Below are 16803 nucleotides of genomic sequence, written 5' to 3' on the forward strand. Positions count from 1 at the left end.
AAAGATAGTTATTTTTTATAAGTTCTCAAGAATTCGATAAAAAATCAAAAGTATAACCAACCTCTCCATACACAAAATATTATTTTGGAATAATTAGCAATTTGTCTTCTTTTCCCTTTGAAAAGATATTTATAGTGAAACCGACCTCATATATTTAGTTGTTTTGTTAACATGCATGAGAAGTTTCAACTTCTAATTCCTCTGAAAATGTTCCCGTATCACACCTCCAAGCTTCTCTTGTGTTGAAAATCAGTGTTCTATCACGGATACTTGAGCATGAGCATGAACATCAATAACAACTCTTTCTTTGCGCATCAACTAAAATAAAGTCTTTTATTAGACTATCTTAGAAGCATATCTTAAGTCAATGCTGTTATCCCTCTCTAAATATGTTGTCTTTCCATCTTGTAGATTGTTTTATGAAAATTATACGAAATGGTCCATGTATCTTGAAAGTTTTAGGATATTCATGCTATAAAATAAAATCATTAGTACTCCAGTGTAGTACGGTTGGAGATATTTTTAAACCGATCATAACCTTAAAAATTATATAACTTTTATTATTTAAATTATAAAAAATATATATACTATTACAATACCAAACATGTTCCAGATTGATATGGACTGTTCATATATTCTAATTAAATTGTAAGGTATTAAAAGACTAGATGAGAGATAGAGATTCGTTAGACCCAAAAATCAAAGGCTTCATCAATAAGTATAGTTTTAAGACCCGGCCTGGTTCAAGGTCTAGGTTTTGACCGGGTTAAATTTTTTTTAAAATTAAAACGACTTTGTTTTAGTAAAAAAAAAAAGTCAACGGGTTTGCAGCCAGGTCTTGCTGGGTTAACCCACTAGGTCAGCCGGGTCTTGCCAGGTTAACTCACTAGGTCAGCAGGGTCATGCCGGGTTTTTTTATCTTTCGTTTTTTTTTCAACTCTGCTCGGTTCCAGCCGCAGATCGACTCGCCGGGCCAAGCTGGGTTTCAAAACTATGCCAAGAAGTCGGTCACTCTTGTCCCATTTGTAGCTCCTCTGCTATGGTCAATTATGAACTCACAAAGTGCCGAGCCAGAATGAATATCTTGAAAAATTAACCCTGAATATTTGTTATACTAGTAATATGAACAGTGGGCTTTGGTGCAACAACAAAGTCAAAATTAGTTGAATTAATTGTTAATGCGAGAAGGGCCTTTTTTAAATTGTGTGGTGGGCGATGGTGAGGTAGCCATGTATTGTTTTGGAGTGAGATTCAAGTTCTCTCACCGAACACTAATTGATTTTGAAGGCAAACTTTTTGCTTGCATTGGCAGATATCTCTCACTAGAATATAAGATATGTTCATCTCACCTTCCTTCCTTGTGTCCTACGACTCGGCTAGCATCCTCATAATTGTTGAGTTAAAGGTATAGCTGGTAATAGATTAGCTAGATCATTGCCTTACGGAAGGACCTATCCTCGCTGTGAATTCCACATTAGGTAATTTGTAGGGGAAACTTCCATGTAAAATGGGATAAACAAGAGGGAAAATTAGCTGAAAATTGTGTCTTAATCATTTGAAACTGAAAATTTACCTTGTTGACTGTAATCTTGCCTCAACCTACTTCCTTCTGGAAGTAAGTGAAATCACGGGAGATCAAAATAAAACAAAAAACCAAACAATCCCACATAGTAAAAATAATCATTAAAGAGTTAGGCACAAAGCTTTGTTGCCTAAAAATTAAAGGGTGCGGGTGCTAAAGTTGCTTTGTCATACAAGCTCCCCACCATATAACCAAACACACAAGCATACACATTTCAAGCCCATTTCATCTCCAAAAACTTGCTTTAAGTTTATCTCCCGGATTCCGGTGACTGCATGGAGTTGTAGGGGCCCTGCATTTATTGTAAGCGCAGAGGCAGATAAAGAATTCCAAGGTTTGTATAAATCGAATCTACAAATACACTTGTTTTAACTAGGTGATAGTGATGTTTTCTTTGTGGGTTTCCAGGGCTGCTTAGAGCTCCCATACACAACATTTCTGTTTTCTTTGAGTTTTCAGGGCTCCTCACAACTCCCAGAAATTTTACCTTCATTCAAGGTACTTCATGTGCATGTACCATGTATATGTGCGTCTGTTTTTCTAGTCCATGATCAACACTCTCATTGTCTATGTAGCCTCAGAATTGTTCCTTCTGAAGGAGAGTTTCTTAGCTAGCCAATTAATCAATTAATACGTGTAGCTATGGCCAATCAATTATAAAAGCATATAAATTATATATTAAGGTTTTGTTCTTACTTATCTAATTAACCTTACGTTAAGTTGGGACAGAGCCACCTTACGTTAAGACGTCATATATGACTTCTACACTTCATTAACAATGGTAAACTCAATCGTGCGTAGACTCAATCATCATCATCACCAACCGCAGTTGTTTTATCATTTCACAGAGCTATAACTACTTTGATGAAGCTTACCTATCCTTAATCTTGAATCAGTTTTCTTGTTAACTAGTATTTCTCTTGCAGTTTACACTAATTAGCCAATTGAAGTAAAAAATGTGTGTTAATATATCATAGAATTATATATTTATTGACTCTACGACACAGGCAAGCATATGCTACGCTAGTTAGAAGTATGTCATCTCTCAGACCTTATCTTTTCGCAGGTATAATTCTCCGTGAGATGGGAGAAATGCCGAGCTTCCAATTGGGTGTTATTGGGGCCCTGTTCCTTTCAGTTGCATCATCTGTCTCCATTGTCATTTGCAACAAAGCTTTGATGAGCAATCTCGGATTCCCATTTGGTAAAAACTTGTTACCTGCACAAATTATGAGGGCATGCATTCTTTTGAAGATCTGTTTTCATTTTGCCATTGTCATTAAGAACAGGGAGTTGCGAATTGAAGCCTTTTATTGGATTTCTCACCATAAGAAAGCAGAAAAAATTTACCTTTCCTTTTTCCATTGATGTTGCAGCTACAACTCTCACTAGTTGGCACCTCATGGTAACATTCTGCACACTTCACGCGGCACATCGTCTCAATTTGTTTGAGTCCAAATCCATTGACATGAAGCCTGTGATGCTCTTCGGAATTCTAAATGGGGTTTCTATTGGACTTCTCAACTTGAGTCTTGGATTCAATTCTATTGGATTCTACCAGGTAAACCTTAATTCTACTTTCACTTCCAAATCGATTCGCCAAGTTGATACAGTTTTTTTTTTCTTTTACTCGCTCTTGGTTCTGGAGATGTTATTTTCTTCATCTTCTTCTTCTTTATATTGCAGATGACCAAACTTGCAATCATACCATTCACTGTCCTATTGGAAACTCTGTTCCTGAAGAAGCAATTCAGGTTACTACAGTCCTGCATATTTTTATATAAATATCAGATCAGATATCAATATACAGCTTGTATTGCTTTAATGTTATATGATTTTTCTCCAAGCACTCTATTATATTCTCTACGTATCGCAGCCAGAAGATAAAGCTTTCGCTCTTTGTCTTGCTTGTTGGAGTTGGCATTGCCTCTGTGACTGATCTCCAGCTCAACTTCGTGGGAACAATTCTCTCTCTCCTAGCCATTATAACAACCTGCGTTGGGCAAATTGTATCCTTTCTTTGCATGCGCCATTGATTTTTTTCACTTCAATTCGGTGTTACATTACCATACTTCAGCTGGTAATGATCTCGGAGAATAATTTGACTTTGAAAATGAAAACAAACCTGTTAGACTTCATAAACTACATGTATTTTCAAGAAAATCATTAACCTGCCCTCCCTAGAGGGACAAGTTCATTCTTAACTTGATTAATTCTTGAACAGCTGACAAGTACAATACAGAAGAGGCTAAATGTGTCTTCCACACAGCTGCTTTACCAGTCAGCCCCATTTCAAGCAGCAATTCTCTTTGTGTCAGGCCCCTTGGTGGATCAATTCCTCACCAGAAAGAACGTCTTTGCATACAAATATTCTTCAATAGTCTTGGTATTTATCCCGTTCCCATCTCTCTCTTGCTCGTGTTTTCGAGCTCTGACTATATACATACACACATGAAAGAGTGACAGAAAGCAATATTTATCCTTGAAAAACTTTGCAGGCATTCATTATACTTTCATGCATTATATCTGTGTCTGTGAACTTCAGCACATTCATGGTTATCGGCAAGACCTCACCAGTTACTTATCAAGTTCTTGGACACCTCAAAACTTGCCTTGTTCTTGGCTTTGGGTACACTCTGTTACATGATCCTTTCACAATGAGAAACATCGCTGGAATACTGGTTGCCATTTTTGGCATGGGCCTATATTCATATTTCTGCGTCCAAGAGAACAAAAAGAAACAATCAGTGGACCTCTCACTAGCTTCCCAGGTACTGTGTGCATATCACTGATCTTTTGACATGAATATCTCTGCTCATTATTTAGGAATTGAAAACAAATTGCTACTCCTTGTTTGTTTCAGATGAAAGATAAGGATAGCACTCCAATTTTGGGCATGCAAGATAAAGAAACCAGTCATGACGCCAAGAAATCAACGAAGGACTCTCTTGTTTAACTTGTCATAAAAAAGTCCATGCATGTATCGGGTGTTTGCTCTACCAGAAACAATTAATTTGATGAGTTGAGTATAAATGTTTTTTATTCTTTTAATAGACAGTACCCATTCACTTTTTTACCATTTTATTAATTTTTGCTCTAAATAAATCATAACACAGATCAATTTTTCCCATTCTTCTGCTATAAATCTAATAACGTAACCTATCAAATCAATAATCAGACAAAATTAAATCAATAATATCCTATTTCGTAAGGTGGATTACTGAATTAAAAAAAAAAAGACTCCAAGATATGTCATGTTGTGCAGATTTAAGGTAACATTATGAGATATTGAGTCTTTTGCATAGTATATTAAAACAATTTAAAAATATAAAAAATATATATTTTTTTTAAATTGAACCCAGCAAACACAAAAAAAAAAAAAAAAAACAAACATGGGGACAAAATCAAAGATATACACTGAATTTTCAGGGAAAAAAAAAAAAGACCGTAGGCTTTATAAATCTTTTACATGATATACAGTAGCAACCTTGAGTGGTTAATGTTTTTTACATTCTCATAAATTGACCAAGAAAATCTCACGTAGAAACTTGATATCTTGGAGATTCAAAATCATGATATATGTTAAGGCGTGATTCTTTATTATAATCATCAAGGAACTTTTGATGTACGATGCAATATCCTTTTTAGAAAAATAATTTTTTTGGTTATTTTTATTTTTTTATTCAGCTTAAGAATTTTTTTTCTATTCTATTTTTTTTAATTTTTTCTATTTAAAGAGAATAATTTTTCTATTTTATTTTTCCTATTTATTATTACTAGGATTTTCTAGTTTTTTTTTTTTAATTTAACATATATATATATATATATATATATATATATATATATATATATAATGTTGTAATAGTCTTGTGACAAGTAAGACTTTAATGAGTGAAAATTCAATATTTTTAATTTCTTCTTATAATTATGATGTTTTTAATCTTTGAGGGATTCCACTCATAACGAACTCTATTATTCTTAGGTTTTAATTATATTGTATTAGAGTATAGCTAATAAAACTAGAACAAAAGTATAATGACATTTGTTGCGAGGAAAAATCCTCAAAAACTAAGATTATAACTATGGGCAGAGAAATATAAAACCTATTAATTTTTTATATAGAAAAATCTAAATTGCTTAATAATTTTTAATAGAAAAATAAATATGAAAATTACTGAAGGAAAAACTAGAAAAGAATAATAATATAGAATAAAAGTACCATTATGAATTTTGAAAAATTAAGGGGGGCAAGTTCGCCCGAGAGGGGGGGGGGGGGGGGGAATCCTTTTGTAACCCAAAAAGTAAAATGGATGGAGGGGGGGTCAATGATCATGGCAATTTGGTGTGGTGAAGGCTGTCTGGTGGGTGTTATGATAGCAACGGATGGGCAACATGCATCTAAATTCTAGCGAAAAAGATTAGGATCATGGTTGCTTTAAAACGCACTAATACCAGGTTTGGAAATATAGTTACGATTATTTTTTAAAATATTTTTTATGTTGAAATATATTAAAATAATATTTTTTATTTTTTAAAAATTATTTTTGAGATCAACGCATCAAAACGATCTAAAATACATAAAAAAAATGTTTTTAGCAAAACAAATTTAAACTTTTTGGAAACACAAGTACAATTGCGTTTCCAAATCGCTCACATAATATTTTAGATGATTTTCAGTTACAAATAATATTTTACTATGCACAAGTATTATTCTATTTATATGTATCTTATTCTTAGATTTTTATTCATGTTTTATGTTCTAAATAATCTACTTAGGTTGTTTTGTACTTAACAATGTTACAAGAGACACAAAGTGTTAAAAAAGCTAAATAAAATATTTTTTAGCATAATTTAAAGCAAAAATCTAGAAATAGTATTTTGGGACAAATTATTGGAGCTAAAAAGTAAAAATTCTAATTGCATAAGGAATCCAACTTGAACAAGGAATTTTAGTGGGATTAGAAATGGTTAGAGCAAATCTGTCAAGCTAAATTATTGTGTACTATTTAGATTATATCTGGAGCTAAAAATAAAATTTTAATGTGATTCAAGTTGAGCTGAAAACTAGATATTTTAAACTTTTCATTCATATATAGTATACCCATTAATTTGCATAGACGAGAGAATGATATCTTTGGAATTGAGTCTGAAATCTGCCACCAATAAACTTATTAATGATGCGTGAGTCGAGTTCATCTTTTATGTTGAGATGATGATGTGATAACTTATTAATGATGTGGCAAGGGTCTCACATGACTAGGAAACCCTTTTAGAATGTCAAAGTCAATGCACAAGTCATCATAGTCAGATTAGTATTAGAAAATTTTAAAGTAATCTAATTAGAAATTAGTTATTAGTTATTTATTTACATACTTCTTTGTCTTCTCAACTATATATATATATAACAAATCCTAACCTTTTAAAAAGTAGGGGATCACGTTAAAAATATAAAAAATATAGGAGAATAGAAGGAGGGTTCTATTGTTTACGAAATTTATTTTTTTATTTTTTATTTTTTTAAATTTGTAACAAGCTTAATTTTTTTTTCTAAGAGGTTAGTACTTTTGAATTTTAAATTATTATAAGGATTTGTGATTAAAATTATTCTATATCTAATTGCGATATATGAATATCGTATATTTTTTTATGATTAAATTTAATGATTGATGATGTAAATTCTATATGATAAGCACATATGTTTTTTGTTGTAAATCTATTGGTAGTTGATAGTTTATGTAGGATGCAAGACTAATTAATTTAAGTAGCAAAAGTGTTCAATTTTTAAACCTATGTTTGATTATTTATTGCTTGAAAAATAAAATTCTTGATTAAATCAACTTCTTATGCATGTTTAATTATCATGAATCAATTAAACCTATCTCGATCTTAACATTGTTACATAATAATTAAATCATGCATGTTTAATGAAGGTTATTACATGATTAGTCTTAATTGATGCACGGATGGTAGGTTAATTAAAAAGCAAAATCTCCTTTTTAACTACTTATTATTTAAATTTTGTATATTAGTTGATTTTGTCATATTAGTATATTTAGTGTATTTTTACTCAGTTTGTTTTAATTAAAATTTAAATAGCTTGTTTTAATCGGATAATTAACTTCTAATATTTTCATTTATGTGGGGCAAAACCTTTATTTTCTACACTATAAATCAGTAATTTTAAGGGTTTTAAATGCTGCATGACTTCGACATTCATCATTTGCTGGTGCATATAATTTTAATTTTTTTTCCCCTAATTTACGTAATCGTTTCGTTTTTTCTTCTTTTAAGTTGGATCAAGACCTGGTTCTGCATACCATGTGTTTATGACCAACAGACAAATTCATTCTTTCTTCCCTTTTCGCCCTCTTCGCCGGAATCTTGTTCTCTCCATAAGGAGGTTCTATAGTCACCCGATCTCTACACGGTGCTGCGGAGCACCTCTTGCAGTCTTTGGCTAAGATACATGTAACTGTTGGATTTTACAGAAAATAAGAAAAGAGTGTCGGGGAAGACTGGAAAATTATCATAAGCTCCCGTTTTGCCTAACACCTGTAAAACATATGGAGTGGATGGCAGAGAAGACTGGAAAATTATCAGGTAAATGCATGGGAAAAGTTTCAGCATCCTCAGAATACACTGAGCACTGACTCTACTGAATGTTGCGTTAATGAAAACGGGATGTACAGGTTTTTTTAAATAACAGAAACTGCAACACTGTGCAGTAGCTCATATATAAGCTTTTACCATTAACGTTGATTGCACTTCTTGACCACCCAAACTGGTCCCATTCGCTGACAGTGGAAAGGAAATCATCATAAAATTATTACAGAATTCAAGAAAAAAAAGCTCAATATGCGTTGAAATAAGAACAACCTAAGAATCAAAGACTTGTGCAATATTGATCTTATGTATATGGTGATACAAGGTTATTTTTTTTAAGGGACCGGGCCTCCCGACAGCTAGGGCCTCTACTAGTCCCACAAGAAGCTCATCGTGAGCTGCATCATCTCACAAACTATTCTTTATCTCACGAGGTGTTCTATTCTACCATTTCTATCCTATGTAAAGCATGTGTAGAGAGTTATTTGTAATATTATTTTTAATTTTTTGTTTTTAGGTGAAAGGGCATGGGTTGCATGACAGAGTAGAAGTCATATCCTTGAAGCCCTGCCTGCTCAAAATCATCGTAGGTAGGTGAAGCTCCTTGCCAAACAACACCTCTCTCTCTCTCTCTCTCTCTCTCTCTCTCTCTCTCTCTCTCTCTATCTGTGTTCTAAAAAAAAAATTAAATTTTAGAGGAATTTACAATTTTTTGATTTATATATAAATACATCCAAAAGAGCAAGGAACAATGAGCTTTAATTGTCGTATTCTCCATCCCATCATCCCAACCAACTGTATTAAAATAATTTGGACACAAAAAGACAGTTCTCAGCTCTTATTGGAGACTCCCGAGAGACATTTGGCTTGTCAATATCGCTATGATGCCATGCAATAATTTCCATCCATGGTATCAACGTTGTCATATTTTGCCATGATATAAAAATCAGTAATCTCCCCCAATTCATATTCATCATCACCTTTAGTTAGGAAAAGATCCTCTAAAATAACTCTTAATGACTTTCTTTCCTGTTCTCTTAACTTGTTCTTGTTAAGCAATGAGTAATCACCCTTGTTGTCTTTGTACGTAGTTGTGCCTTCTAGGAAATATTTTATTTTAAACCATACTTTTGAATTTCAATATTAAAATTAGAATAGCTTCATCATCATCATCATGATGTGAAGTCTTGACTATAATGTTTTTCCTCTTAAAATCAAATTAATCTTCATTTGAACTCATGAGCAATAAGAGACCAACAAGCTCATCATATTTGAGTGTCCTCAAATCTTTTGACTCTTAAATAACCATTACTTTCGAATCCCAATGTCTAGGTGGAGACCTCAAAATTTTTCTCACAATCTTAGGTTCTTTGATTATTTGTCTCAAGATTTTATAACTCATTAACAATGACGACAAACCTTGTGCTCATCTCTTTGATGCTTTCGTCGAGCTCCTTTTTGAACATCTCAGAATCTTGTTTTAGAGTGTTGGTTTTGGATTCCTTTACTTGTGTTGTTTCTGTACGAGCAACCTCCCATATCTTTCATATGGCAGAACTAGTTTGCTTCATAAGCCCGGCCCAATTCCATAGCTTATTTTCTTCCATGTTTGGAAAGAAATTTAAGATGTCATTACCCATCAAAATCAAGGCCGATAACAAGGGCCACTGAACAATCTTGTGTATGGACTTTAGACAAACTATAAAGCTAAGAAGAATATTACAAAGGTTTAAAAAGAAGAAAAAAATTTAATCAATCACCTAAATCTTCAGTCATCAGAATTTTGAGCATTGCGTAGGCAGACCTGTTTCATGATCCACACTCACAATTTCTGTGGCATTGTCGCATCTGAGCACGTCTTGACCCAACTTAGCTCCAGCTGCTTTTAGACCCTTAAGCGAAACAGGCTGGTTGAACAAGTTAAGTGATGGCAATTTGGATGCTGGAGGCAACTTTCCTTCAGGCAAAAGGAAAGTAAAATCTTCCTTCAATAGAGGCACCTCAAAATCTGTCTTGTCATGCTTAACAACGTTGTCCTTTGCACTAATGTGAGTCCCTGGTTCCATGTGATTAGTTGAAAAGCTTGCCTGGTTTGGAAAGTTGGGATAGAGACTAACATATCCTCTGAGGTACATCATGTCAATGAGGAACTTCTTCCATGAAGCTTGCCATCCATTTGTTCTTGACTTTGGAATCTGAACTGGGTTTGCCTTTGCGTCTTCAGTGAACCTCATGTTCATGTAAACATAGAATTCTCTCCATTGTTTAGGGAAGAACATTGCACCCCAACTGCATGGTAGTTGGTGGAGGTAAGGTGTGTTTGGATGGATCCCCTTGAAGAACTCAGTTGCATTCCATTTAGGCCTTTCTTTCACCACCTCCACCAATCTAGGTGTGTAAAGCGAGATGGAGGAGAGCTCAGGCAGTGACACTTGAGGATCATAGTGGTAGGCCAGAAGAGCATATTTCATCCACAGATAGTAGAATGGAGAGACTTCAATATCATCCTCGAGCAGGAGGCCATAATCATCATCATCAGAAGGGAACCAACTTTCACTGACTGCTCGGATTAGGCCTCCTTGGATGATTCTTCTTCTGAGGGTCTTAGGACCATGAGGCCAATCGAATGAGTTCACCAACCTTATTGTTTCCTCATCAACTTTACTGTCCATGTTGAAGCTGATGGGGATTTCATCCCCCAAGTAATAAGCATTGCTGAGAGATTCAAGAAGTCTTGTTAAAGAAGGGGCACGGTTTTGGGTGATTATGTTGACAGAAATCCGCATTTTATTCCAGTCTGCATGGACAAATTAAGTGTATGGTCAGTCATATCCATAAAAAGAAAGGTTCCACAATATGGATCATAATTTCAAGGGAAGAAAAGAGAGGATGCATCCTTACTTGGCAAAGCAGTTGATCTTAGATCAGCCATCCAAAGAACCTTTGATATAGAGGGCCTTGGAAGAAGAACCATCGCTGTGCCATTAACATTAGTCTCTGTCGCCATTTTCAAGGCTTTCTTCACATTAGGATCAATGTCATTCACTGTGATCACCACACTAGGATTGTGAATTTTGATCAATCCTTTCATGCTCGAGTACACTGCCTGCATCACTGGCACTTCCGAGTCTGATATATCTGACTGCGCCCCAACCGCCAAATCAAATATCCTGAATCTTCTCTCTTTGCAAACCACTTTAGGCCAATTAAGAGCAGTTGCAGCATCTTCACAAGGGCAAAAACTGCCTCCAGAGATAGCAATGTATGCCTTCTTGCCAGCAGTTGACCTGAACTTTTCAAGAAGTGGTGCAAGTGCTTTAACTTCATCGACCGAGTGGGCATAAAAGAGTGCATCTATTTTTTGAGGGTGCATTGCTGCCCACTGAGTCACATAACCAGCAGACAGTGCCTTCCACCATTGATCATCTCGGACTTGAACAATGTCCTTGAAAATTACAGTGGTTTCAGAAACATAAGCAAGCCTGTGCTCGCTATCACCCCATGTTTCCTTATCGTTTGGATCAACTGGAAGCACAAATGAACCAGCATTTCTGTACTTCTGAAGCTGGTAGCTGCACATGTTGGATACAGATCATAACATTAGAAGCTCAATCAGGAAGAAAAAAGAATAGTAAATAAAAAAGGGGGGGCAAATAAGAGAAGAAGATGGATATGCAGAGAAGCACTTTTCTCTCGTATTGAGAAGACTTGCCATGCGTCCCCAATCAACTATCATGATACCATTTTTACCATCACTTGTTATTTTGGTAATGGTTATAGCAGTTAAATGACTTAAAAATTACATGGATAACCATGGCTTCAGCTTTTGAAACCATTTGCACATTTCCAAAAGCTAAAAAATAATAAACCATAACTGATGTATTGGTGCACCCTCCTCCAACCTTCACTGACGGTATACTTGAACTTACTCCCATGTCCTAACCAAACTATTCCTCCATAACGCGCAGATAGTGCTACAGAGAATCTCAAAAGGGAAGTGCTAATTCCAACACAGTTATTTTCATTTCATTTATCAAATTAAACATGTAGACAGATTAGTGGATACAGAAATACCAGTGGTGGAAACAGGATACAGAGCATCATCTTGAAGTGGAAAATATTATATTAACAAAGTTCAGGATAGTGACTAACAGAAGAAAAGTTGGAAGGCTGTTCTATGAAGATTCTTGTATTGAAAACTCATTGCATCTAATAAAAAAGCTGATTTTAAGTATAAAACTTCAAATGCTTGCCAATGTACTACTGAACAGGTTACCAACTCAATAAAAGCTCAATAATACTCGCAAGAATGTTTTATAAAAATTGTTACCACTAGCTTAAACCAATATTGTTATTAATGTGAAGAAAGCGGAGTGACTCCTAGAGATCAAAGTTTACAGGAACCCATCACTTTTTTTTTTATTATTATTTTAACTGCCGTATACAAGTGATCAAAATAAAACAAAAATTTGAAATGTAGTAAGAATGGTCATACCTAAGATGCAGATCTTCTCCTGTCTTGAAGGTCATAGGTGCCTCAACGAATAGTGTCTTAACAAGCTCTGCAGATAAAAACCATGAACTGGAAAGAAAATCCACCTGCACAATTTTATTAACTGTTATATCATAAGCAGGATCAGGCAAATAGAGCCCTGCCTCTTTGGACCGGAACTTTCTGTAGCTAGGGAATGTGAAGTCCTTTTGCCTCAAAGGCAAAATCCTTCCTATGCTGCCCAAAACTGAGTTCTTGTATTTTTCTGTCCCTGCTACGTGCGATAATATCTGTAGCATTTTCCTGCCTGGAATCATGTCGTCATCAACGATATATACAAGATCGGCTTCGGTTTGTAAAGCCATTTGGAACCTTCCATAATACTTGAAATCGTAGCTAGAACTAACGAAACTGATTCTTGAATCATTATAGCTGTCTACAATTCGCTTTAGTGAGAGCTCATTCGGGCTCCCAAATGAAAGTACCCAAACATGGTGGAAAGGAAGTGTCTGGTGAAGCAGAGAATCAAGCTGGGCGCAAAGTGTCTTTCTCTTGAAATGGTTTAAGATCACTGTGACCTTTGCCTTACTGGGACCTCGCAAATCCCACTTAGAACTCATTGCCATTAGCTCTGACAGTGTTTCTGTGCCAATGGACATACTTTGAAAATCCAATACCTCATCATACAGCTCTCTCTTCAACTTAATCGTTTGAGAATCATTTGACTTCCTCTGCTGGAAATCAATCTTTTCATGCTCGCAAACTTGAGATGGATTGATTGGTTGGATTTCTTCTCTGACGAGAGAAGCAGCTTCTTGGTATCGACCAAGAACGTGGGGTGGGATAATAAATTGTTTCCATTGCTGTGCGATTCTGGTAGCCCAGGTAAAGTCTGGTTTGGCTCTTAAATCTACTGTAGGGCTCATGTAGTATAGTAAGAAAGTTGCATAAATTGCAAAAGCAAATTGGAGACAAGTAAGAGCTGTAATAAGCCTAGCTGAGGGATTCCTATGTAACTTGGACTTAGCCTTCCCTCCAACATAATCACTAAGCATCCCTTCCAAGTCATCCCCACTTTTCATTGTCGAATTCTGGATTAAGGATTTCAATTAAAATGAATGTTTACCTGTAAAAGCAATCAAATTAACATACATGAAACTTAAACCATTATTCATACTTACTGTCCAACTTTTATATAGGCATTTAAACTCGACTGTGTTGAAAATATGCTTCAAATTAACACCAGACTTAATTTTCTGCCAACCAAACAGCACAAAGTGTTGAATTTCAGCGTTGTAGCCATAGAAAAGCTCAGAATAACTCTGGTCCAAAAAGAGCAAGAAAAGACCAAGCAAGAAGGCAATGAAGAAGTTTTCGATCGATGGTGTTGGTTGAAGTTTGTGTAGTAACGGATCCCGTGCCTTCGTATTATATTTATATGGATGAATGGAAATGTAGTCAAAAAGCGCAAGAGAAGCATCCCATGAGAAAGGCATCCATGGTCACACGGGCTAAACGTTTTTATTAATATAGTATCATTATTACATAAATTTAATATCATTCTTGTTAATTTTTTAATTTTATTTAAAAAATATATTAAAATAATATATATTTTTTATTTTTTAAAATTTAGTTTAGAATTTTAAACCGGTTTTTATGCCATATAAAAGGGCTAACGCTGTGTTTTATGGTATTGCCTAGCTATGCATTTTTATAGCTTGTTTAAGAAGTGTAGTTGTAGTTGTTTTTTAAAGTATTTTTTATGTTAAAATACATCAAAATGATATTTTTTTTTTATTTTTTTAAAATCATCACATCAAAATAATTCAAAACATAAAAAAAACTAATTTTTAACCCAAAAAAATTAAATTTTTTTAAAACATGAAATGCCTGCGTTTTCATAAGCCCTCTTGATCTTCTCTCTCACACACATTAAATAGGATGCAGACAACCTGAAAATGAAATTTATATTTTCTAAAAGAAGAAAATAAACAAAGCTCATTAACTAACAATTCAAATCGCAAGAGATTAATTAGTGTAAAAATAGAGAAAGAAAAGACTTCTAGTACAATCAATGTCAAACTCAAGTCCCTAGATCATGAGCACCAAACCCCAGACAAGATGAATGCAAGAGAGATATGAAACACTGAAAGAAAACAACTTAAGAATGTTAAGATCGCAATACCTTGTCTACAAACGAAGAAAATGAACCACAGAGCACAGCCTACAAAGAGACCTTTTCTTCACCAGCAAATGAAGCACACTAAAAGCTATCAGAACCCTCAAATTTACACACAAAAAAACTTAAGAATGTAATCAATCAATGGCTAATATGAGACCGCGTAAAGTTGCAGAGAATGAAGGTGTTAGACATTGAAGATTTGAGTATAGTATTTATCTGGATTAATACATAAGCAGGTAGTAGAGATGATTATATATACGTGCACATATATATATTGCCAAGTTTGACTTAGCATGTAGATACGTCGAAGAACATGACAGCAAACTTTGCTAATGGGCTTTTCCCCAACTTTCTCAATTTGAAAGCAGCAAATCACAGAATAGATTCAATTTGCTTGTGGGACGGAAAATTTGAAAAAGTTTGGTCATTTTCCCGTGAAAGAAAATGGGATAAGTTTCGAATTAATTTGTCTTAATTCTTCTTCTCGTTTTTTTTTTTTTTTTAATTTCTGTTTCTTCCGGCACAATTAGTCAACTCCTGTTTTTACAGGTGAGTGGCCATTACTGTTGCGGAAGATGGTCACCAGAGAAGAACAATATCCATGATATTAAGAAAATTATTGAGCGCGCGAGTAACTAATTCAAGGAGATATTAAGCTATATTTAAGAACTGGGCTTCTAAGAAAACAATCAAATTGCGTTCAGAGGATCAGGATGCCAACCACAACCCTAAAAAAAAATAAAAACAATTGCTAATAGCTGTGATAATTTATATATAGTAGTTTTATATATAGTAGTAAAAACCCTTAAATTTATCCATTTATTTGTATCCATTATTCAATTTTATTTCTATATTTTTGATTTATTAAATTAACCTTTATTGTCAAAAAACCAATTGGTGAATTTTTTAGATAAAGATAAATAAATGACTTTATATTATTCACAAACATTTATTTTCTTTGAATTCATTCAATTAACTCCCATATTCTTTGAATATATTCAATTAACTTGATAATTCACTATATCAAGTCTTTATATTCGTAATTATATGGGAATTAAATATTTTTTTTGTGAGATGATTCTTATATCAACCTAAGGCTTATATATATCATCAAATACAAATCATGTTGTGATAAAGGTCCGTGCATGAATATAAAAGATCATCTCATGGGAAAAGAAAAGGAATTTAATAATGTTATACTACATACATACATACAGTATCCCATTATATTATCACTACGATTTGAATTTGTTTTACCTAGTTTTTTATTTATTTATTTATGTGGGTGTCCGGCCAGCTTGCGTGCACCACGACTAATCCCACGGCCCACTGAACATCCTGCAAACCCAGTGAGCATGTAAGGCACCGCGGGGGTGACAGGCGTGCACAGTAAGGTTTGAACCTTGATGTAGAGGAAGGGAACAAGCCCCTTCCACCGCTAGGCCAAGACCTCAAGTGCCTGTTTTACCTAGTTTTTTTTTTTTTTTTGGTAACCTGGGATGTCCGGGCCAGCTTGCATGCACCACAACTAATCTCCGGGCTCACTGAACATCTTGTAAGCCCACTGAGCATGTAAGGCACCGCGGGGGTGACAGACGTACACAAGTGGGGCTTGAACCCTAGTGTGGAGGAAGGGAACAAGTCCCTTCAACCACTAGGCCATAACCCTGTTTTACCTAGTTTTGATTATCCTGTTGATGGGGTTATGAACTATTTGACTGTCATCTTAATTTCTTAGTTAATGCTCGTGCCATATCAAATTCTCTCTCAAATTTGCAAACGAATCACTGAGTTTAAGCTCTTTTTTATTATTATTAATCTCGCTAGCCAATATCCAAAGTCCAAACCTGTACAAACCCCAAGAACGGTCAACCATCTTTGCTGCAAAAAGAAAGCAATCAAAGCGTGGAAGATCGAGCGCACTAAGACGTTTTGACTTGAGCC

The 16803-nt window shown here is 34.6% G+C and overlaps 2 protein-coding genes across 3 annotated transcripts; one reads left to right on the forward strand and one right to left on the reverse strand.

Moving 5' to 3' along the window:
* The first annotated feature begins 1709 nt into the window (after window positions 1-1709).
* LOC118038843 (UDP-xylose transporter 1) lies at window positions 1710-4633 on the forward strand. 2 transcript variants are annotated; one of them, XM_035045297.2, is made up of 9 exons: window positions 1710-1916; window positions 1991-2080; window positions 2649-2786; window positions 2959-3143; window positions 3269-3336; window positions 3459-3591; window positions 3807-3968; window positions 4081-4353; window positions 4446-4633. In XM_035045297.2, exons 3-9 carry the CDS (start codon window positions 2666-2668, stop codon window positions 4536-4538), a joined length of 1035 nt encoding a protein of 344 aa, XP_034901188.1. In that variant the 5' UTR covers window positions 1710-1916; window positions 1991-2080; window positions 2649-2665; the 3' UTR covers window positions 4539-4633. The 2 variants fall into 2 exon arrangements, with proteins under 2 accessions (XP_034901188.1, XP_034901189.1); XM_035045298.2 differs by lacking the exon at window positions 1991-2080.
* A 5199-nt stretch (window positions 4634-9832) lies between these two features.
* On the reverse strand, window positions 9833-13772 carry LOC118038839 (uncharacterized). The gene is made up of 3 exons (XM_035045286.2): window positions 12681-13772; window positions 11087-11757; window positions 9833-10982 (listed from the first exon to the last, which is right to left on the reverse strand). Exons 1-3 carry the CDS (start codon window positions 13757-13759, stop codon window positions 9961-9963), a joined length of 2772 nt encoding a protein of 923 aa, XP_034901177.2. The 5' UTR covers window positions 13760-13772; the 3' UTR covers window positions 9833-9960.
* Window positions 13773-16803: the final 3031 nt, after the last annotated feature.

The sequence above is a fragment of the Populus alba genome, chromosome 4 (genome assembly GCF_005239225.2).
Source record: "Populus alba chromosome 4, ASM523922v2, whole genome shotgun sequence".
NCBI lineage: Eukaryota > Viridiplantae > Streptophyta > Magnoliopsida > Malpighiales > Salicaceae > Populus > Populus alba.